Below are 18695 nucleotides of genomic sequence, written 5' to 3' on the forward strand. Positions count from 1 at the left end.
CTGTTTTTAAAGAAAGCTTCACAGATCACTGTGACAGAAGACTGAATTGAAAACCAGGCCAAGAGAAGCCCAGCTGCATTACACAGACATCAGACTAATTTATTGTAATGTGTACTTATGTGACTTATGTGTCTATATTTTGCCATTTCTAAATGTCACAATCACTTAAAGATGTACTTTTAAAATGTGTATAAAATATTTTCTTTACTATGTATTTTGTTTACTGAAAAATATCAGTTACTAAATTGAACACCGTGAGGTTATTTCTTATTTATGAAGTACATCACAGTACGTCTTGGTAGAGACTAATGAATATGCTTACTAAGATTCATTGTTTTTATTTGGTAAACTGCTGTCTACCTCAGTAGATTCTTCAAGGAAAATGATGTACGTATTGGCTCATATGTTCTGTGTTCTGTGTATGACTGAAGACCAGTAAAGGTATAGGTCAGGAAGTATATTGTGTCATACTTATAGTATGTCAGGAAGGGGTTATTACAAGTAAAGCTAGCAGAGTATAGCCTGTCATAGTAGACATAATATTTATGTTTTATGTATTAATATGTTATATATTGATTATATACTATATGTACATGTATGTGTATATCACAAATTTAGATGGTACTCTAAAGCTTATGATGAAGAGCAGTAGTTTCCTACCCTCTCCCTACCTGCTCTTGATTTCTGTTTCCTAGAAGCAACTACTTTAAACTATTGTAGCTTTCTTTCAGTATCTAACAGTTGTCCTTCTGTATCTGCTGGGCATTGGTTCCAAGACCCACCCTCCATAGTCCCCTCCATATTTTTGTGGAAATATCAGTTGGCCCTGTGAAACCTGCAAATGTGAAAACTCGGCCCTCTGTATCCACAGTTTTTGCATCCTGCGAATACTGTATTTTCCATATGTGTTTGCCTGAGGACGTGGAACCCACAGATATGGAGGACCAATTGTATTTATTGAAAATAATCCTCATAGAAATGGACCCTCACAGTTCAAAGTCATGTTGTTGAAGGGTCTGCTTTTAGATCAGTTGTCAGTTGTCTTCAATAATGAAAGGTGACAATTTGATGATCTCTTACAATTCTGCCTCATCCCCTCCCTTCCTGTTCCACATCCTTCACATATTTCTAGTTGAATTATGATTTGATGTTTATACTGTGATGGTGAGATAGTCGAAGGTGAGCCATGCAGTGTGCTATGAGAATTGCTTCTTTCTCATACAACTTTGTTTTTCCTGGCATTAACTGCCTCACTTTTTCACTTGCTTAGTTTTCTTCTTGTCTGTCATTAATTCATACTCAGATTTTCCAAAAAATTATAAAACTTCTCAAGATATTTGGACATAAAAGGTAGTTTCCTTCATCCCCCCTTAGAACCATTACTCCTGGAGCCCCCTGTCCTCATGTACTGGTTCTTCTCTAGGCCTTCTGCACAGCTGTTACCTTAGAACTAAATTCTGTTTCCTATTAGCAATTTATCTCTTTCCCGTGTTAAGCCGTGTTACAGCCCATAGTTCTTGACCTTATTTCTTTCTCTTTCTCTGCATTTTCCTTTATTTTATTGCCACCCTCTGAGATGTGGGCTTATGAAAGATAAACTTTTTGAGATCTTGCATATCTAAAATGTCTTTAGCCTATTTAACTGATTGTTTGTCTGGTTTATAGAATCTTATATTGGAAGATTTTCCCTCAGAAATTTATAGGCATTTTTTCTAGTGTCTTTTATCATTCGGTGTTGCTATTGAAAAGTGTGATGCCGTTTGGATTCCTGATCCTTCATATATGATTTAATTTTTTTCTTTTTATCCTCAGTATTCTGAAATATCAACAATGATGTGCCTTAGAGTGTATGTCTTCATTTGGTATGCTACACCCAGTGGACCCCATTGTTCTGGAAACTCATGACCTTCATTACTGATGATTTCTTCCCTCGATTTCTTTTCAGTTTTTTAAAATAAACTCATCCTCTGATTTTGCTTTTTATCTTCTATTTCTGAGATATTTATTTTATATGCTAAATTCTCTATCCAATTTTTAAATCTTTAAATATATTCAGCCACGTTTTGAATCTCTAAAAGCCTCATTTTAGTCTTTATTTCTGTTATAGCACCCTATTCTTGTTTCATAAATATAATATCTTTCCTTCTCTCTTCAAGAATTATGTTTTAAAATTTTGGAGTTTTAGTCCGTTCTTTGTTATAGTTCTTTTTTTAAAGCTCCTTTTAATTTTTTTTAATGTATTTTAATCTTGGACTTCCACATTAGAGGTTGTCATCAAGTGTCTAGTGATGCTTGGCCTTTCCCTTTGTGTTTAAAGTGAGGCTTTAAGAAAGAGCCTGGACGGCCTATGTATGTGGGTGTGGCTTGTTATTTAGTAAACCTTAACAAGGGTAAGTGGGCGGGGACCAACAAATACCGGTTTCTGTGGCTCTTTTTTCTTAGACCAATTAGTTTCCTCTGAGAATTCTCCAACCTCTTGCTTCAGGGTTATGAGCCTGACTGTCAGAATTCTGGGAGCTTAGTAAGGGGATTAGAGGAAAGGTATCTTTCTGTTCAGCATTTAGACTTTCACTTAATTCCTATTTTTAGTATGGGCGCCTCTCCCCATACTTGTATCATTCTCATACTTGTATCACTTGAGGGATACTGTAGAATAGTCTAGAGATTCACATTTCAACCTCTCTACCCATTTCCCATCTTCAGCTAGAATGGAGGAGAGGAATTTCTCTGGCTTGGTATACAGGGAGAACAGAACTAGGGCTACAAAGCTTCTTAAAACAGGCTTCTGTGTGACAAGCCTCCAGCGTTTTCTTGTACTCTGCACCTCTGCCATCACTGCCCTGGCCCCTGGGGCACAAACGGGCCACATTTTTGTGACTTTTCACTTAGGAGAAGGCTCTTAGCTCCAGCTTTTCCGTTTTACATCTTACCCACTCTTCTCTCTTCTGCCATTTTTTTTTCCTTAAAGGTTATATCTTCATACTTTTAAAAATTCCTGTTTTATCATTCGAATTGGGTTTTGGAGAAATCTCCTGAAGCAAATGTGTTTAGTCTACCATGTTTAGTGAAAATTCTCAGGATTTATTTATACTTATTTTATAAAATTCCAGTTAGATTGAGTATCTGATTTTAAGCAAAAAGCACAGTCAAGACATAAGGATTTTGGAATTCTAGCTGTTACTTACTTGCTACCTGACTGTAGGTGTATTACTTAAGTTCCGTGAGTATCATTTACTTCATCTATAAAACAAGGGTCAAATTATCTTACTAATAGGATTCTTGTGAAGATTAAGTAAGATCCAGAGTTTATGGATATGTGTGTGTGTGTGTGTGTGTCTGTGTGTGTTACACTGCATGCCACAATGCCTGGTATAACAGTTGTGGCTATCATCATCATCACTTATAAACAGTACCACCACCAATTAAGGGCAAGCACAGGGCATAGTATAGACAAGTATCCTCAGAGCCATGTAAAATTATGAGTTGACAATAAAAATAGAGACAGAAAAGTAACAATTAAAATAGGTAATCGGAAAGAACAACAATATTAGGGTATTTGAGTGAAGCCAGGTCACTTTCATGGTTCAGTAGACCTATAGGTATAATAACTGATATTCACACTGATGGCTCACACCTGTAATCCCAACATTTTGGGAGGCTGAGGCAGTGGATCCTTCAGCACAGGAGTTCAAGATCAGCCTTGACAACATGGCAAAACCCTATCTCTACAAAAAATAGAAAAATTAACTGGGCATGCTAGTGCATGCCTGTAGCCCCAGCTACTTGGGAGGCTGAGGCAGTAGGATTGCTTGGAAGGTGGAGGCTGCTGTGAGCTGTGATCGCACCACTGCAGTCCAGCCTGGACAACAGAGAAAGGCCCTGTCTCAAACAAGTAAAAAATAATAATTTTTATAGACTGGGTGTGGTAGCTCACTGTAACCCCAGCACTTTGGGAGGCTGAGGTGGGTAGATCACCTGAGGTCAGGAGTTTGAGACTAGCCTGGCCAACATGGCGAAACTCTGTCTATACGAAAAATACAAAAAAGTAGCCAGGCGTAGTGGTGGGCACCTGTAATCCCAGTACTCAGGAGGCTGAGGCAGGAGAATTGTTTGAACTCAGGAGATGGAGGTTGCAGTGAGCTGAAATTGCCCCATTGCATTCCAGCCTGGACAACAGGAGTGACACTCCATCTCAAGAAAAAAATAGTAATACTTTTTTTTTTTTAAGTTTAAATGTGTTTATTATAATGTATTTAAGAAGGCTAAGAAAAAGATAATTAGGGAGATTCTTATCCAAAATACATAATGATATAGGATAATTATATGTATATGTATAAAATCTTTATATGGAAAACTCAGTTGTACAGAATAGTTTATTTGCTTGAAGATTCCTTATAGCTGAGATTTTACTTTTATCATATTTTTAGTATACGTGTCTGCCCTTTAAGAAAATTTGACCAGAGTATTAAACTCAGTAGCTTTTGTGTTCTCTTCTATGTTATATTTGTATTTGCTTGTGATACTAGCTACCACCTATAAAAATGTAGATATTTTTCCTCAAAATATACTCCCCCTTTCCTCTTCAAAACTGATCTTTTGAGCATGGAAATTAAGTGAAAAGAAATTGTTTTCTTAAAAAGTATTATAAAATTAACAAATAATCCTGTAGAAATTAATAATGTAATTTGTAGGTGTTTTATATTTTAATAAAAAATATTTAAATTGTAAATTGTTTTGCTTGCTTTTTACATGTATTCTTATTTCATTGACTGTTGCTTACTTCAGTAATCTGTTATGTTTCTTATAGATCAGTGATACAGTAAACAGTGCAAAAACTGAACAAACAGCCATGAAAGAAACTTCAGTGAAAAACAAACCAGACTTTAAAGCACTGACGGATTCTAATGCCATTTTATATCCATCCTTGGCATCTAATGCTTCTAATCATAATAGTTGTATGGTGGATATGCTAAGGAAAAATGAAGGTATATGACTGACATTTTAAACTAAAGCTTTTTTTAAAATCAGTAGGGAATTTAATAGTCATTGAAAAAGTAAATGTACAGTTTTGATTCATTTTCCTAATAGCAAAAAACTATCATATTCAACCTGGTTAGAATGATGCTAAAATACTAAATAAGCAGTTACCTGAATAGTAATGATTAGTTATGAGCTATGGAATTTAAATGAGGCAAGGTTTGTTTTTTTTTTAAGGATAGCCTCACCATCAGGAAGAACTATAATTGGAAATGATTAGGAGACTCGTTAGGGATTCTTTTAGGACTCAAGAAGATACACAGAGACTAAAGAAGTGGCTGACTCCAGGAGATACATAGAGACTAAAGCAGTGTCTGAAATGGAAAGCAGGGAATTCTTCATTTAAAAGACTTTTAGAAAAGAATGAAAGGAAAAAAAAGACTTTTAGAAGGTGTCATCTATTAGACTTGACAACTGGTTGTATATGAGAAATAAAAATGAGTTGAATATGACTCCCAGTTTTTTGGGTTGGCCATGAGAATAGATAATGAAACTTCATCAATGATACTCTTCATGAAGACAGTGATATCTTTATCAAGTTAGGAAGTACGGAGTAAGAACAGATTTTGGAAAAGATAGGTTCAAATTTAAATTCTGTTCTTGAGGCACTTCAGGAATATACTGGTAAAGATTTCTAATGGACAGCTGGATACTTAGGTAGAAGGCAGTTCTAGGCTAGAAATATAAATTTAGAAATTTAGAGTTTTTAAATGTAATCTCCAAAAGAGCAAGAATCTCATTGATTTGTTCACTGCTAGATTCCTAGCATGTGGTACCATGCCTGAACATATGTATGGATTTATGAATGGTATTTAACACACAGAAAAATATCTAAAGGGCGACAAGAAGAAGGCTTAAGTTCATGAGGCATGTTGTGGAATGAATGAATTATATGTCATAGATAAAAAAAACAGCTTCAAAAAGGAGTATGTGGTCAGCATTGTTTACATTGCAGAAAAGTCAAGTAAATGAAAATTTAAAAATATCCCCTAGAAATCATTGATGTTTGCCAGGACTATTTTATTAGAGTAGTGTGCTAGAAACCAAATTTTGGGGAGATCAAGGAAGTATTAACTACTCTGAAGGGAATTAGTAAGGGGAGAGGGTAATTGGTGGAAATTGTTGGGTAAACAAAGAGGTTTGTTGTTTGCTTCAGAGATTTGGTGATGTTTATGGGCCAAGGGCCAAAAACTACTGGCAAAGAATCTGAAAACCCTGAAGAGAGAGGAATGATTGATGAATGAAGGTCCCAACACATAGGGGAAGGAATGGGACCAAGAATACGGGAAAATACATTCAGATTTTTTAGGAGAGAGGTCAGTGTATCTTCTGCAATGGAAAAGAAGACAGGAAGGATGAGCACAGTTATTAGTACAATTCCAGTTTGTGGCCAGAGAAGGCAGAAAATTGAGATAATTCTAGCTGAATGACCTCTAATTTTTTTTTTCCTGAAATGAAGGGCAAAGCCATTTGATCTATGATTTAGTGGAAAGTTGAGACCAATAGTTCAATGTTTGCAATGAACGAGGAAGGTAAAAAGTTAGATATCCATTAGGGATATAATGCACTTTATTTTTCTAAACATTTTATGCCTAATGGCTAATTCATACTAATGCCATTTGTGGTGCTCATGTATGATTGTAAAACTGAAAGTGCAAAGAATCATATGACAAGAACTATAAGACACAACAACTATCTGCAGATATCGTATTAATAATTACCTTTTCCCTTTTATTTTAGGTCCTCACTCTTCAGCAAATGTAGGTGTTCTAAGTAGTTGCCTGGATGTAAGAACAGTAATTCCTGAAACTTCTGTATCCAGTACTGTTTCCAGCACACAAATTATGGTAACCCAGCAGACCATTAAAACTGAATCATCCAGTACAAATGGGGCAGTTGTTAAAGATGAAACTTCACTAACAACATTCAGTACCAAATCTGAAGGTTTGAAATGTGTTTCACATACTGTATTTTGAACCATTTATGTATATAAATTCATCAGACTTACTTGTCTTAGATGGGAATTGCATCATCTTGGAATGAATCATATGTAAACAGATAAAACATTTCAGTTAAAATTATTTTATAAAATATTCTTTGCATAAAACATTTAGACTAGTGCACACTATTGAAATCCAGTCAGAATGTGTCTTTCCTACTGTGAATACATTTAGCAAAGTTTTTTTTTAGACAAGATTAGTTCTAGACTGTGTATTAACAATTATTCCAACTTGCTTGATTTCTAATTTGACAAATTCTTATTCTTTTATAATAGGAATTGTATTGCATCTTCAGTAAACATTCTCTGAAGTTCTAGCTAGTCATCAAACCCTTGAAAAATGAAGTATATGAATTATTTTGAGTTAAAGGGTCAATATTACTACTTATTGTAAATAATAGCATAATACCCTCCGGCTGTTTTTTTTATTGTGATAAAATGCACATAACATAAAAGTTGCTGTCTTAGCCATTTTTGAGTTTACAGATTGGGGATGTTAAATATATATTTAAAAATTATATTTTAATGTATCTGTCTGATAAGTGATTATGTAAGTCTTATCTGATTGTTTAATTTTTAGTTGATGAATATGCACTGCCTGCAACGAAGATCAGCCGTGTAGAGACGCATGCTACCGCAACACCGTTTTTTGTAAGTACATGACCTGGTGATGATGCATGTTTACACATGATTATGTACTTTTAAATGCTGAGCAACTTCTAAATAATTTCATTGAAAGATTCTTAGGTTTCATTAATGAATCGACATAAATTTAGAAATAAATGATTGAAATGGAAAATATTCACAGTATACTTTTTAGTGAAAATGCTCTGTAAAAAACAACATAAGTGTTGTGTTCCCAATTTTGTTAAAAAATACATGTAGTTCATATATTTATACTCTCACATGTACCCACACATAACCACTCTAAAATCCAGGTGGGGGACAGATAATTTTTACTTTCTTCTTTATACTTTTTATATTTTTCTATAATGAAATGTTATTTTTATAATCAGAAATGTATATATGTATATATGCATGTATACATACATATATGTGTATATCTATGTAAATTACATTAATAGTTAAAAGATAGGATGTGTTATAGAACATAAAACTTGAATGGCTGTATTGCTAGCTACTTAATAGAAACACAACAGAATATTGCAATACTGGATTGATATAAATGTAGGGTAGCCCAATAATCTCTGATATTTGGTTATTTTACATAAGGCCAAATTTGGTCTGCCTGGCACCAAACTTAAAATGCCGGGAAAGTGCCTTACAAATATACCAAGATTGTCTTAATTAGATAAATATAAGGATAATACATACATATATATACTCTTTGAAGTTTTTTTTAGTTATTTTTTATTAGTAATTTCAACTTTATTTCTGTGAGCAAGAGTTTTCATTTGACCTAAATTTAACTTTTAGAATCTTTAAGAATTCTCTTTTTATTTCCTTTCAATCATGACTCTACAGATTTTGACCATATATTTACCGTTATTAGCTTTCATCTTTCCAGAATGTTAAGTCCTAGTGTTTTTAGACTCTTCTCAGAGAAGGATTACTAAAATGAGTTTTTTTTCTCTTGAGTCTGTTTTGCCGTGCATCAGCCAGAATTGTATTTGTTATTTGAGTTGGAGCCAGTTGTTTTATAAAAGTTGTTGGAGAGAGTTTTTACAACTTTAAGAAATGAAAACAAGTTTAAAGCTATTACTTTTTTTTAACTTTAAAAACTCTTCTAGTTAGCTCACTTTGTCATGTGTGATAGCCTAAATATTAAAAAAAATGTGAATTATAAGCATGTACCTCTGCTGTTATATATTTAAGACAGAAATAAATAACTGAAGTGCACATTTGTTTTGAGCTTCTGGAAACAGTGTCTCATTTATAAGAAGATGGCTTTAAAAGGTTAGTTCCAGGGATAAGTATAATTCACTTACCACTAAAAGTAGCTTAAGGTAGAGGAAGTTTATTTGTTTTAAAACAGGATAAAAAATGTAAAACTGTTTAATATACTCCTCTTTAGTATTACTAAAGTATATTCAAATTGCATTTTAGTTTTGAACATTTTTTCTCCTTTTAGGTTTGGAGAATCACAGGTATTTCAAGTGCAAAGATCACTGAATTTTTGCTATTTGTTTTTGGATCTAGAAATGAGCCAGCTTGGAATGAATTTTTATTTGCTCCTTCTGGAGCAAGTTGTAATGTTACACTAAAGGAATTACATTTTCTGAGAGAGTCTCTGAAATGACAATGTTCTATAAAATAGCTGGCATTTTAACATATCACTGATTGGAAAGCATGCTAACTCCAGCTAGGTTGATAGTACAGAGCTACTGACTTGGAGAATGCCTGTCACTCATGTGTTTGAATTGGCATCCCTGTTTCACTGTCAGTTGACCTAATCTGTTAAGACTTTATTTACTTATGAGTTGTTAATGTTGTGGTGTTTATCCAAATACCTACTTGTAGATCACTGCATGAACTTATTAAATATTGAAATTTTTCATATATTCAATAAGAGTCTTCATAAATTTACTTTCTCTGTGATTAGAAAGAGACTTCTTCAAATCCAGTGGCCACAATGAAAGGAGGAGAACGACAATGGTGTGATGTGGGAATTTTTAAAAATAATACAGCTTTGGTGAGCCAGTTTTATTTGCTGCCAAAAGGGAAACAAAGCATCTCAAAGGTAGGTATTGATATATTTCCTGCCTTGTGAATTATAAACCTCAAGGATGAGATTTTTCTCTACCAAAAACTTAGAAAGGGAAAGGAAAAAATAATTATAATTGAGAATGAGATTTTTTTTTTTTAGAACCCTGATTCTGGTCACTTGAATGAGTAAAATTGGGATCCACCTACAATCTATATAATTGTGAATTCTATACACCAAATGTATTAGGCTGTTCTCACATTGCTGTAGAGAAATACCTGAGACTGGATAATTTTATAAAGAAAAGAGGTTTAATTGGCTCAAGGTTCCATAGGCTATATAAGAAGCATGATGCTGGCATCTGTTCAGCTTCTGGGGAGGCCTCAGGAAATTTCCAATCATGGCAGAAGGTGAAGGAAAGTAGGCATTTCTTACATGGCTGGAACAGGAGCAGTGGGTTAGGGTGGAGAGGTGCCACACACTTTTAAACCAGATCTTATGAGAACTCACTATATAATACTAAGGGGGGATGGTGCTAAACCATTCATGAGAACTCTGCCCCTACAATCCAGTCACCTCCCACCAGGTCCTACCTCTAACACTAGGGATTACAATTCTACCTGAGATTTGGTGGGAACACAGATCAAATTATATCCCCAAGTTACATTGTATTCTTTGTTAAGGCCCTTTGTATAGACTACATCACAAACATGTCATTTAAAAAATCTTAGATCCAGGTGTGGTGGAGCATGCCTGCAGTCCCAGCTACTCAGGAGGCTAAGTCAGGAGGATTGCTTGAGCTCAGGAGTTTGAGGCTACAGTGCAGTAAGACTGCATCTGTGAATAGCCACTGTGTTCCAGCCTTTCAACATAACAGTACCTATCTCTAAATTAAAAAAAAAAACAAAAAAAACAAAAAAAACCTTACACAATCACTGAGCTGAAGGGTTGTTTGTTTGTTTGAGACAGGGTCTTGCTCTGTCATCCAGGCTGGAGTGCAGTGGTGTGATTAGAGCCCACTGCAGCCTCAACATCCTGGGCTTAAGGGATCCTCACACCTCTGCTTCCCGAGTAGCTAGGACTACAGGGACAAGCCACCCTGATCAGCTCATTTTTGTAGAGACTGGGTTTTGCCATGTTGCCCAGGTTTGTCTAGAACTCCTGGGCTCAAGTGATCCTTCTGCCTCAGCCTCCCAAAGTGCTGGGATTACAGGTATGAGCCACTATACCCAGCCAATGAGCCGGGTTTTGAGTCATAAATAATCTAGCACAGATAAGAATTTTTTGAAATATCTCTTAATTTTGTTAACCAGTGTGTCTAGAGAATGGAGCTGTTTTTTTCCTATTGAAAAAAAATTTTATTCATGATTTTAAAATTTAAAAAAATCTAAAAGCCCTGATAATGCCATTCAATACAATCTAATGTTCCCTTAATTCAGAAACCCTATAAAGAGGACCTCATATACATATATGAGATATTTTATATATATATATGTAAATTATACATTTAACCTTCTAAGAATTACTAAATAGATAACAGGTCCAAAGCACATTGAATTTTTTTTGTGTGTGTGAAGGCCAGGTGCAATGACTCATGCCTGTAATCCCAGTACTTTGGAAGGCCAAGGTGGGAGGAGCTTGAGCCCAGGAGTTCGAGACCAGCCTGGGCAACATGGCTAGATCCTGTCTTACAAAAAATAAATTTGCTGGGCATGGTACGTGCCTCTGATCCCAACTACTTGGGAGTCTGAGGTAGGAGGATCACTTGAGCCAAGAGGTCAAGGCTTTCTGAGAGAGAATCGCCAAGGAAATAGATGTTCATTTTGAATCTCCTGAAGATATGCACAAATGGGGATTATAACATAAATATATATATATTTAGTTTACTATTACTCCTTGTATCCATCCCTCTTTTTCATACAGAATTTTTCTAATTCTTGACAAAAATAGAAATTCTAGTTAATAATTAGTATTATGCCCACTGAAATTTCTCACTGTACTTGGATCTCATATATATAGACATGTCTGTGTCTAAGGGCCTGTGTCTAAGTGTCTAAGTAGCTATCTGATTTTTCCTAAAAGAAAAAAAAAAATCGCCTAAAATTTAGAGCTGGTAAACAGGTTTGAATTAATTACTAGTTCCAGTATTCAGCAGTGTGATCTTGGAAAGTCAACTTGTTTAATCTCTCTTTGACTTAGTTTCCTTATCTGTAAAATAGAGATGATGTAGCTCCCTTAAAGTAGGGTAACACATTGGCACTCTGTCTTACTGGGAGAATTAGGGAGAATATGTAAAAATTGTTTGAAAGTTGTAAATGCCATTATTATCTTCCTACCTCCAGTATATAATCTAATGATTTTTTAAAACACTCTATACTACTTACTAGTCACTCCTTTTCTGTCATTCTTGCCTGCCTGTCTCTAAAGGATATTGTTCCTGGCCAAACTATTATTTGACAGCCTATCTTCTGAGATTGCTTGCTGCTTCAAAGTTTACATGATGATGAGATAATTGTTACTTTGTTTATAGTGGTTGTCAGCCTTTTTCTACTTTCACATTGTTTACATGCAGAATGCTCTTACATTTCTCTGTATAATCGGTGATTCTCAAGTGGAAAGAGTGCTCCCTCTGGTTAAGGATCACAGATTTATGGACTTAGTTGCTTCTCTATTGGAGGGTTCATTCTATGTGAGAGAGAAGGAGATAAATGTGAACCAGAACCTTAAAATGCAATTTATTTATTTTGCAATTTATTCTTTGAAAGTTTTTTTGTTGAATAAAAATTGAATAATTTTAAAATGTTAACAATATTAGTTGTATCTTTTCTTTGACTTTTGTATATACTACATTTTAGGTAGGAAATGCAGATGTACCTGACTACAGCTTGCTTAAGAAACAAGATCTTGTTCCAGGCACAGGATACAGATTCAGGGTTGCTGCAATCAATGGTTGTGGGATAGGTCCTTTCAGCAAAATCAGTGAATTTAAAACTTGTATTCCTGGTTTTCCTGGAGCTCCTTCTGCAGTCAGAATTTCAAAGGTAAGACATCGGGTCAAGACTTGTTGGTGATTTTAAATTATTTGAAATTTCATATGTGAAGTAAACAGTCATTTTAGAAATTCTTGTTCACATCTAATGAAATGAGAGATATCTAAAAGGATGGATTAAAAGTTTAAAAAGTAACTTTTGCTAATCAATTATTTTTTTAACTTTTAAGTTCAGGGGTGCATGTGCAGGTTTGTTACAAATGAGTAGGTAAATGAGTGTCATGGAGGTTTGTTGTGCACATTATTTCATCACCCAGGTATTAAGCCTAGTACTCATTAGTTATTTTTCCTGATCTTCTCCCTCCTTCTACCCTCCACTTTCCGATAGGACCCAGTTTGTGTTGTCTCCCTCTATGTGTCCATGTGATTTCAAGTAAAATGACAGCATCCAAATCATAGAAAGGCAGAGAAATCTGGTATGCTTTTAAATTTGTTCTTGATATTATGGAACAAAAACATTTGGCTGGAGAATTTTAATAGAACATTCAAAACTGGATTATGTTTTATCCTAATGTCCTGTTCCTCCCTAGAGAAGAAAAGGTCTGTATTTAGGAAAGAAAAACCCCTGTTTTGGGATATTACAGGCAGACATTTAAGCCTAGTTGTGTTTAGTCTCTCTTAGACTCAGTTTCCTCATCTGTAAAATGCTTTTTTGAAAAGCAAGCATGAATTAAACATTGTAGATCCAAATGAGATAGGTTTTAAAATCAGTAATAAAAGGTCTAACATCTAATGCAATTACTTTAGCAAAAATGAGCGTTTTGTAGTCTAAAGATAGACTCAACATAATAAATGATAACAGAGGAGACTTAAGAATCTTTAACCTGTTTTTTCCCCACTCTTCAAGAATGTTGAAGGTATCCACCTTTCCTGGGAACCTCCAACTTCACCTTCTGGAAATATTTTGGAATATTCGGCCTACTTGGCTATCCGCACATCACAGATACAAGATAATCCAAATCAACTTGTGTTCATGAGGATTTATTGTGGTCTTAAGACATCATGTATAGTAACTGCTGGGCAACTTGCAAATGCACATATTGATTATACATCCAGGCCTGCCATTGTGTTCAGGATATCAGCAAAGAATGAAAAGGGATATGGACCAGCTACACAAGTTCGGTGGCTTCAAGGTAACAATAAGAAAGCACCTTTAAATTGAATTTTTTTTTTTACTGAAACTATCTATTGTGATGATGATTATTTATTAGTAACTGGTTATAAAGATTTGTCATTTAAAAGAGTATTCTCTGACTGTATTTCCAGCAGTTATGAACTTGAGTTTGTAAATTGTTCGTAAAATGTATTTGCTGAATTCTAGATCCAAATAAAAGAAAAGAAGCAAAGACTTTCTGAAAATTAGTATATGAGTTTTTCCTTACAGATATAGCTCTTTTATAAAGAAAAACAGTGAAATTAAGATAAAAGCTAGAAAGCTTTATTACCCCAATATCTTTTATAAAGGCTATGTAACCCAGTCATCCTAGAGTTATTGAGATGATTCTAGTAACTGGCTGTCGTATGCTATGCTGTCTTATATAGTAAATGTTCTCTATAATGTAAATGGCCCATCTTTGAGTACTCCCTCTATCTTTATTCTGTATGAGCAGTGTTCCTCTAACGACTCTCTTCTTTTGGATAATATGTGTGATACTATAATAATTCCAGTAGTCATTTGATTCCTTTCTTTGTTTACAGTTAGCACAGAGCTTAAGAAATTAAAAAAGAAGGAGGCAAGTTTAGAAACTGCATTTGAATTTTTATTATTTTCCAAGAATTATGGTAAAATACAAAAAGACCAATGAGTTTCCTTGATTCCTACCACGCCAATATATTTGAATATATTTTTGGCCAAAGCACTTAACTTACCTGGCCATCATTTTTCTCATAACAGATGAGGGAGTTAAAACAGTTTACCTTTAAGGTCACTTTCAGCACTAAAGTCTTGTGTTTTTAGTAGAAGAAGTATATCCCTGAACATTTTCATCTGTCTTAATGGCCCTGATTTTACTTTTGCTAAAATTAAAATCTTCATAAAATTCAAAATTAAAGTATATATCCTCCTATTGCAGAAAGAAACAGGCACCTTAACAGGACACAAATTTTAAAATAGTGTTTTAAACATTTGTAAGATTTTTGTAAATGCTCTAAATGTTTTATTTTTGCATTGTTTTTACCTTGAAATTGTATAAACTTTTTTACTATGAAAATATAAGCATTAGACAGCTAACTCAGGTTCCATTACAACCTTAAAGATACAGATAGGCATAATAAACACTCTGCTATAGGTTAACTTGTTTTAAACCTTTTAGGAATTTCATGGTTCCACTGCCTATTTAAATCTGGAATTAATATACAGAGCAATAATTGCAGAAAAGATATTTCAAACTAAGAGCTTCAGTAACTGCAGGGGCACAGTTCTATCTTTTTTTAATATCATATAACCTTATGCCAGTTTAGGTTGACTGAGTAGCTATGTCCTCAAATTTCATGTATAATACCCCCCTAGCAAAGATGGATTTAATTGTGCAGAATTGATATATATGTGTGTTCCAGTTACTAATTTAAAGTGTATAGAATATTTTAATATATAATTTTTGTAAAGAACTGGGATTTTTATACTACAGTATTTGTAATTAATGTGTCTCATTAATTAAGTTTCTCTTGAAGAAAATATGCAAATTGTTAGACACATGATGAGTGGTTTCCAAACTCTAAAGATAAAATAAATGCACTACTATGGTGTTGTTAGAATACCTTTTTGTGGCTGTATGAATCTTTACTCTTTAAATGTGTACTTTACAATGTTTACAAGGAGCTTCTCTGGTTTGTTATCCCAGCAACGCCCTTGGTGAGAGCTTCATTCTGCATTTGTTTAATTCATATGCTTTGCTTTTGGCATATGCTTGCTTTTTGCACTAGTAGAATTTTAACTTACCTCATTATTATATTTGTAATCATTTGTCTAGCTTCTGTAATGTGTCTGATATTGGCTAAACAAATACTTAACCAAAGTTAAAATATGTGATAAGCAATTTTGCACATATTAAATATTAGGGTTTGTCGTGTATGTGTGTATACTTAATTATAAAAAGAATAAGAATGGAAAGTTATACTAAAAGTGTATGTTTCAAGCCCAATTATTTTAAAGATCTATTGCTTTAATAGGAAAAGTTTGGCTTTTAACCTCTTCTTCTCTGCATTAATTAACAACAGGCATCTTGAAGCACTTCTAATGATGAGGAATAAGTTGATTTTAAGCAAAGGATAGAATATTTGTTTGAGTATGCACATTTATACCTATTTAGTATTTGATTCAGTTTACTTTGCTTAAAACTCTCCAGTGTTCTGAACCAGGAGGTGATTCTCAACCTGTGGTTCTAACATATGACTTACTTTTTAGAGGGAGGAAGTCTTTCTATACTGGGGGATTTGTTAAAATTATAAATGTTTTTGCCTTGAGAATTAGCCCTGATTCTTTTTTTTTTTTTTTTTTTTTTTTGGCATTTGTACCTTAAGCACCAGTCATACTCATCTCTGTGATAAGGGATTGGTGACTGAAAAATGCCATTAAGAAATATCCGTGGCTTTGACAAAATTGGTAGTTAAGAGATCTTAGAGCTGTGTGTGTCAATGAATAGACAGAATTGGAGTAAACAGCAAGAGAAGTGCATTTAGCTTCTTATGATTTGCACATTTTCTAAGTGAAGATCCCTTTGTGTAGCAGTAGGCTATATCATGCAGATATTTTTCATAGGATTTGCACTGAGTTAAATTACTTTCTTTATTCTTCCCGGTTGGATAAGCAATTCAGATGTAACAAGCCTTTGTGCCAGTCCTCTTCTGTGTTCTGCAACTCTGGCTCTCATAAGTAGTAAAAATATTTTTGATGCTGCATGCTCTCAGAATTATATTTTCTAAAATATCATATTGGCTTCATTTTAGTTTAATAAACTTCTTTGTCAACTTAATTAGACATAGGATATATATAAACAATTTTATCTGCATTTTTTTAATTGAAATAATCTGATTGCATGTATGAAGGACCCCTGCCTCATTACTCAATTACATACAGTTATCTATAGGAAGGTGAAACTGTTGATCTATTATGTCAAAGACTTGTAGACTAGCAAAGATTCATTCTGATTAGAAATAAGGTCTGCTATAGTTAAAGATATTTTTATTTAAAAAAATTACAGCCCTTGTAACATAAAAATCATTTGTAACATTGGATTTGAAGAGATTATTAGTATTTAAAATTGTAGTCATTTGATCATAAATGAAGTAGATTGCAAAATAGACTTGATCTTTGACCCTTTAAGGTGTAACTGACTGACTGTTGTGTTTTCCAAGACTGATTTTAGGCAGTTTTATGTATTGTGTACCAATGATATGTAAAATAAAGCACCTTTTCTACTATAAACAGTTACAGGTGTTATTTATTTTGAAGGACATGAAAGAAAATTAGTGATGGCAGAGTAAATCTGTAGAAATGTTGATTTTATATTTAAAATAACATTTAGTATTTAAACTATAGTAACATGTTTAATAAACATGTTTAATAATTAACACGTTTAATAATTATTAAACATATATTTAAAAGGCTGCCTGTATTGTTTGAAATAATATAGGCAGCCTTTAAATTAAGAATGGATCGTGTTTAAAAACTTGTTGTTAAGTGTTTAAGATGGCAGTTGGGAGCCATTTTCTCATAGAAATGTAAATCCTATGTAAACCTTGTCATACCTGAACTAATATGCTTGAAAGTAAAAAGGCAAATGGCTCCAAGAAATACTGTAAACTTGTCATCACCTTTTTTGTTGTCTTTTGTTTACTCAAAAATATTTTTCTTTGTTCTTTTCATCCTTTTAAATTCACAGCAGCCAGACTTCTGACCTGCTACTTCATTGAAATGGCTCTCTAGCAAAGTTCAGGGGTAATCTCCCATTTCCCAAATCCAGGGAACTCTTTCATCATATTTAATCTTGCCATTTGAAACTTTTGTCCACTCTCTTGGCACTTCCTCATTTTTGTAGTGTCTATGATACCATGCTCTCTGTCCATCTTTACACACCTCCTCTTGTCTGTGGTCCCCTTCTTTACTCCACCTGGCCCCATTCATTGTTTTCCTAGATTCAAGCCAAATTGCCAACCTGAAGAAATCTTTCCTGACATACTCCACCACCAGGTAGATTTAACCACTTCTTTTTGTTCTCCTACTGTCCTTTGTTACATCTTCTGTCATAGCAGTCTAAAATCTTAGTGCCCCTATTTGCTAGCATTTCCCTCTCCCTCTGCTAGATAGTAGGTCTTTATACCCCTTCCATGGTAGCTGGCTAGTTAACTGGTACTTAAATATTTTAACAAGTGAGTAAAGAAAATTGTCACCTTCACACTTCTTCATATTCCCCAGTCCTCACTTCTAAATAGGGGTCAAAATGGGAGGGAGACTTTGAAAAGGAAAGATTTTTGCAGATTTGCTAAGTATCTGGAGGAAATATAAACTCTTTAGCTTTGTCTTACCTTGTCCTGCTATTAGTTTGAGAGAAGTTCTGGGATAAGAGGTTTAGTATAGAAGGTATTTGATTTGAAAAGGTCCTTCTACTAGATCAGGCTTTGTTTAAAAAAAAAAAATAAAAAAGGAATGAAAGAAGAAAGATTGTAGCCTTTAATGAGGTTATGGGCATTGCTGGATTTTGAGGTTATTAGCCTTTGATTGAGGTTATAGGCATTGCTGGATTTAACATTGGATGATCAAAATGAGCTAAAACCGTCAAAAATTAATCTGTCTGTCACTAGATATTACCTACCTATAGAAGTTCAGGGAATTGCTGCAGGACATGGATACCAGGATATGAACTGCATTGGATTCTGTTACATATCAAGTCAGGTCACTGTTACCACCTCTAAGCTTGTAGGACAAAAGATTCTTACACGTAGGAAAA

General features: G+C 34.1%; 1 protein-coding gene across 4 annotated transcripts in view; it reads left to right on the forward strand.

Moving 5' to 3' along the window:
- Positions 1 to 17173, forward strand: part of HCFC2 (host cell factor C2) — a 38233-nt gene extending 21060 nt beyond the window's left edge. For 2 of the 4 annotated variants that reach the window (XM_035257432.3, XM_002752924.7), the window contains exons 10-15: positions 4808 to 4985; positions 6778 to 6981; positions 7617 to 7687; positions 9600 to 9737; positions 12557 to 12742; positions 13598 to 17173. In XM_035257432.3, coding sequence (XP_035113323.1) covers positions 4808 to 4985; positions 6778 to 6981; positions 7617 to 7687; positions 9600 to 9737; positions 12557 to 12742; positions 13598 to 13912 — 1092 coding nt within the window. In that variant the 3' untranslated portion in view covers positions 13913 to 17173. Of the gene's footprint in view, positions 1 to 4807; positions 4986 to 6777; positions 6982 to 7616; positions 7688 to 8872; positions 8954 to 9599; positions 9738 to 12556; positions 12743 to 13597 lie in introns of all 4 variants that reach the window. The other 2 variants (XR_013522063.1, XR_013522064.1) reach the window with 2 other exon arrangements.
- Positions 17174 to 18695: the final 1522 nt, after the last annotated feature.

This window comes from Callithrix jacchus, chromosome 9 (assembly GCF_049354715.1).
Source record: "Callithrix jacchus isolate 240 chromosome 9, calJac240_pri, whole genome shotgun sequence".
In the NCBI taxonomy this organism is placed as follows: domain Eukaryota; kingdom Metazoa; phylum Chordata; class Mammalia; order Primates; family Cebidae; genus Callithrix; species Callithrix jacchus.